This window comes from Macrobrachium rosenbergii, chromosome 10 (assembly GCF_040412425.1).
Source record: "Macrobrachium rosenbergii isolate ZJJX-2024 chromosome 10, ASM4041242v1, whole genome shotgun sequence".
NCBI classification, from domain to species: Eukaryota; Metazoa; Arthropoda; class Malacostraca; order Decapoda; family Palaemonidae; genus Macrobrachium; species Macrobrachium rosenbergii.
Window position 1 is genome coordinate 6,598,115 of NC_089750.1, and position 5,419 is coordinate 6,603,533.

Here is a 5,419-nt window from a genome sequence, read left to right on the forward strand (position 1 = left end):
TAGTCTACCATTCACGTGTGTGCCGGGCAAAAGCTAAAACAATAGTTATGGTATGTTATCTTCACAATTACCTAAGAAAAGGAAACGTAGAGCATAACTAGGAGGCGGCTTAGATGTAGAAGATGCAGTAATGGTCGACCGTGTATGGGGACCCTATAAGAATCATACTCAGGCAAATGCTTATGCAAGCAGTCCCTGAGGAATAGCTAGGAATGACTTTGAACATTTCAATCAGATTAAGATGAGAATACCAAAAGATATCGGTTTGCGTACGGAGAATTACTCATGGGCCTACGCAAGCATATTCGTTTTTATTTCTACCAATTCTGTCACGGTCACGCCATCAATGTGAAAATTTTTTATCCTGTCTTTTTTTATTATATTTATTTATGTTTCCACTCCACATGTCAAAACCACCTCATTACCTGATTCATCTTTTCCCTTATGCCAAGTACACACGTTCACACACACATTATATATATATATATATATATATATATATATATATATATATATATATATATATATATATATGTATGTATAAATATGTATAATTCATTATGCCCTTACGTTTTGCATTTCCAGAGTGAAATTTACCCACTTCATTAAAAACTAAGGTAACAGTGCCACCTCATGTGGTAACTATGTTATTTATTTTGAATGGGTGAACAAAGACGTTTGATCATCGTGGTTTCCGCCTTATTGAGCGCGCTAATCGATATTTTACCCAACATTGTAGGCAAAAACATCATTTAGCTAACTAATTATGTAATTAAGCAAATTTTATATGAATAAAATTAAGTTTTTACTCCATCATGGAAAATGAAAGTAAACTAAACGTTGTTTAGAATAATTCGAATGTCTTTATAGCGTAAAATACTATCATTTTGAGACAGCTAACTTGCTCTATTTAGCGGACTTGTAGCAAATGCTGAACGCTGAGCTGCAGCGTGAGTCGTTGCCATGGCAACGGTTATGTCTGGGAGACGCCAAATCGTCTTGACTTTACCGCTCACCCCATGTAGATGATACGTCTGTAACAAGTACCTAAAGAGCTGTGTCACCCTTCTTATTCTGTTCAGTACTTTCTTTTACTAAACGTAAGTATGATATCTTTGATAACACTCGTTCTTTCTAGTCGTATTCAATCAGATGCATTTCTGCTAAAGTATTGCATCTCAGAAGGGGATATTTAACGTTATTTTTTTTTGTTTTGAACCTGCACTCGGAGAGTCGGAGTACTTTCTCGATCACAGTAGAGGTATGAAAGTGCATAAGTTCATCAAAGCTGAGCTATGACAGTAAACTCGTTTAAATTATGAGCAGGAGATTCTATTGGGTCACCCAGTCATTGACCTCATAAGGTAAATACATTTAAACTAGAACAGAATAAAAGTGATGTTCATTTTCGAAAACATTTGAAACTTGTTGCAAGAATGTAGTGGTTATGATGGAGTGACGTGCAACTCAGCTGGTGTTATTCGCTGTGCTTCTGAAGAAAAGCAAATATTACAAATTGCTATGATTATGTCGCATATCGAGTTGAGATGTAAACATTGACGATTACAGTACTAATTAATTTTTTTCTGTTTTTTTATCACGCTGTGCATTCTTGGTCATGTTCCCAAGTGTTGTTTAGGTTTAATACTAGTATAAGTGGCAATATTATTATTATTATTATTATTATTATTTATTATGCATATGGAGCAGGCCATAAAGCCCTTGAATACCAAGAATAGCTTCTAAAGAACAAAATACACATGTACAATATAATTAGGTGAATACAAGTATATATATAGATAGAAAAAATCCGGAGACGAGAGTAAAGAAGCACAATAAATTACTAACGGAAACTACGAGTAAATAAAGTAGTTTCCGTGGAAATTTATTGTGCCTCCCTACTCTCGTCTCCGGATCTATAAATTTATATTTTATTCATTCACTTCTCAGCTTCCACGAAGAACCCGGAGCCATGCTGACACGCCGAGAAGTGATAATTGAGAAACCCTTCCGAGATCGACGGTATAAGGACCACAGAAGGAAGGTGAGAGAGAGAGAGAAATTAAACCCACTTTTCCTGCCAAGCTGTCCATTTATTGATCTACAGCAGACTAACGAATTCCCACTTTCTTGGACGGAAGCCGGCTTCAATTCTAAAATTTCGACAGGTGCGAAGCGCGCTGCCCCGCATTGACGCCGGGCCCCCACCGGAATACCCCCACCTGGTCCTCAAACTGAAGAAGTTGCGGATGGAAACCGACCGACAGGGAAAAATATGCCAGGATAACCTCAACTTGGTACACCGGATGGCCATTATCATGAGGACGAAGCGTCTCGATAACATAAACACTGCACCGCGAGGGTATGATTCTTCTCCTTCTTATGGGTTTTCTTCTTCTTCTTACAAAAAGTTTGTCCCGTTTTCTTCAAGAGCTGACTTTAATTAACTGTTTCGTGTTAGCGTTAATCAAACAGAAATCAGTTACGGCTTTTAATAAGCTTTGCTAAGATATGTATAGGCCTATGTAATGTATTTTATATTTTCCTTTAGCCCTTTCGAGCCAAGGAGGTTACCACGACGACGTCCACCGCCTCCTCCGAGGTCAGCCTCAGACGACCAAGAGGAAAGCAGCTGGGATCATTCGAGGTCGTTTCTAGAACACGTCACGGCCGAGGTAGACAGGCATCTCCGACCGCTTCCACCTGGCAAAATGATTCCGGTATGTCCATGGAAATAACTTCTCTCCAAAACTGGAAATTGTTAGTATAGGCCTAATGCTAGACTGATCTACTGTTCATGGCCATTTCCCTTGTGACGCCAGTGTGTTCTATACCAAGGGAAACCGGAATAATGTCTTATATTTTTTTGTTTTGTTTTTATTTTATCCTTTTCAGCATAGGGCTCCTGCAGGATTATGTCGCGTCCCCCGGGTAGGACCCCCTCCTTCGCCCAGTAGTCCAAAGCCCCGTCGCAAGATGGGCGTTCCTTCCATATCGCTCACAGGGACCAGGTAAAGAGATAAATCTTAATTTTCCTTTTGCTGAATGAGAAAATATCACCCGTGTGTAACAGGTCATCCATTTCGCATTCCTAGGTAGCAAGAGCCCGTGTTGGTACTGTACTATATAATATAGGCCAGTTTATATCATGCGAAATAACCAATCTTAGGCTATTACGCTGGGTTAATTTGACAGAGATAAATTTTTGTTTTAAAAATTAATCTTGTAATGAACACAACTTTTACTATTAAGTAACATATTTATCCAATTATTTAGAACGAATTGTTTGGGTCATATCATTATCATACTTATTATTATAATTAGAGTCTTTCTCACTCTCCCTGACATTCTGCAATCTACTGTGGATATCAATGACATTACTTATCGCTGGTACAAACCCACTGAGCCTACGGTATCATACGTCTTCATTTTAAAGTCAATTTGCTCTCTCAATAAAATGTTAAATTTTGCAAAAACAAATCCGCCTTTTATAATTTGTAGCCTTACATTGTATGGCGATATTGAACAATCCGTCACTTTTAACAGCAATGCCACTCTCACTTAAAGTACTTCCATTTTTATGACTGAAATTCACAAGTAATGCACCATCCTCTGTTCGATCATAATCTGCAGAACTGCGTATCCTCCACAGACTAAGAGGGAGTCCTTCGCCCGAAGCCACGGAACGCTCTTCGGGGAGATTTCGCCGAGGCCGAGAACCCACCCGCCTCTCACCCTTGCCCCGAAGAGGGCGTAGACCTAGCATCTCATCGCCGATATTCGACGAGAATTCGAGCTCAGCGGCGGACGACGGAGACACCGAAGAAGAAGATGACGAAGAGAAGACAAATGGCGACGACAGCGACAAAGAAGCTGGCGCGCAAAGTGACAGGAGTGTGGGCAGCGCTGGCAGCCGGAAATCCGGCGGGCAGGAAGCGGGGGGAGGGGAGGAAGCAACGGACAGCGACGACCACGTGTCGTCCATCTTGCTGCAGCAGAATCCCAACATCACCATCGATGAGGCCAGCGAAGACGACTGCGGGCAATAGTGATTCTAGTGACAAAATGGCATGGTAGTAGTTCTTGGACTCCATTCGTGGGAGGATGGCTGTCGCGATATTATTATTTTTATATTATTTTTTTCAGAGATCCTGTTGTGGTACCATTCTAAATCTTTCTTGAAGAATTGCTAATAACTGTTCTCATTTCGAATGTTTGTAAGAGTTAATGCATAGCTTGATATTTTATGTAAATTGTGGTGTTAGTACCAGTGACGTGAAATGTGTTAGCTGTTACCTCTATAGAATATCAGTCCAGCTCACAATTTAGCGCTAAATAAGCCTAGAACCAATATTACCGATGTTATACACAGCCATCTGTGTCATAGCAGGTAATGAAGGCTTTGCATTTAAACCATTTTGATCTGCGTTCCATTAATATTATTAGACGTTTGTCTAGTAGTAAAGTTGAACTTTAAATAAGAGATCAGTGCTTCAAATTAACACACTGGCCTCTAGTTTCTTATTGTTTATTTTCTCTCCCTTTTCTACAATCGCTACTGTAGAAGGTCTAAGAGAAAAAATGAATTCGTTGGGCCTTCCTTTGATTACTGTTCTAGAGAGTTCCTAGGTGCAGGAGGTAACGTTTTCTCCCATCAGCATTACAATAGACCCATGAGGCTGTGTTCCCTTATAAGTTGTATAGATTACGAGCATTAGAATGAACTAACCTCCTAATTTTTTCGATTTATAGACTTCAGATACTATCAATGATCTACATTTCTTGAGTTTTATGATCTCTAAATTTACCAGACCCAAGGGAGCAATCACACCGATACAAGCAAGTGTGCATTTCACAGAGGACATACAGGACAGGCATTAGGCAACTGTAGGCCTACGAGGCACATTAAAAATGTGAAAATAAAAACTGCAGTTACTTCGCCAACACCATGTTCGTGCATTTCCGTGTGTGAAGTCATTGTAGTGAAACAAAAAACGCACAAAATAGTCAGGTTAAGACAGTGGCCAATGTTCATTATGGATTTGATTTTTTTTTTTTTCCTTTTAGAACGTGGAAGCAGCTATAGAAGAATTCTGTGTCTGATAGATATTGCTACTGTGCTGTGCATCTTCCATTAAAATCTTTACATGTTCTTACACATTTTTTTCATTCACATAATGAATTCCTAATAAGATTAAAAGAGAGAAAGTTGTCCATAAAACCCAAAGAGAACCGCGTATTGCGGTTCAAAACGGACATCTAATCACTGCACACACACACACCGCAATACACATACATATGTGTATATATATACAGTATATACATATATATACGCATACGTATATATTGAAATGATGATCTATAATACATTTAACCGTATTATTTTTAGGCACTATCTTCGGAAGATATGTTTCCTTTA

At 39.1% G+C, this 5,419-nt stretch overlaps 1 protein-coding gene across 1 annotated transcript; it reads left to right on the forward strand.

Annotated features, from left to right (window-relative positions):
• The first annotated feature begins 948 nt into the window (after positions 1–948).
• LOC136842964 (forkhead box protein C1) lies at positions 949–5,156 on the forward strand. Its single transcript, XM_067110974.1, has 6 exons — positions 949–1,100; positions 1,951–2,044; positions 2,169–2,362; positions 2,552–2,720; positions 2,896–3,011; positions 3,653–5,156. Exons 2-6 carry the CDS (start codon positions 1,973–1,975, stop codon positions 4,047–4,049), a joined length of 948 nt encoding a protein of 315 aa, XP_066967075.1. The 5' UTR covers positions 949–1,100; positions 1,951–1,972; the 3' UTR covers positions 4,050–5,156.
• The last annotated feature ends 263 nt before the right edge of the window (positions 5,157–5,419 follow it).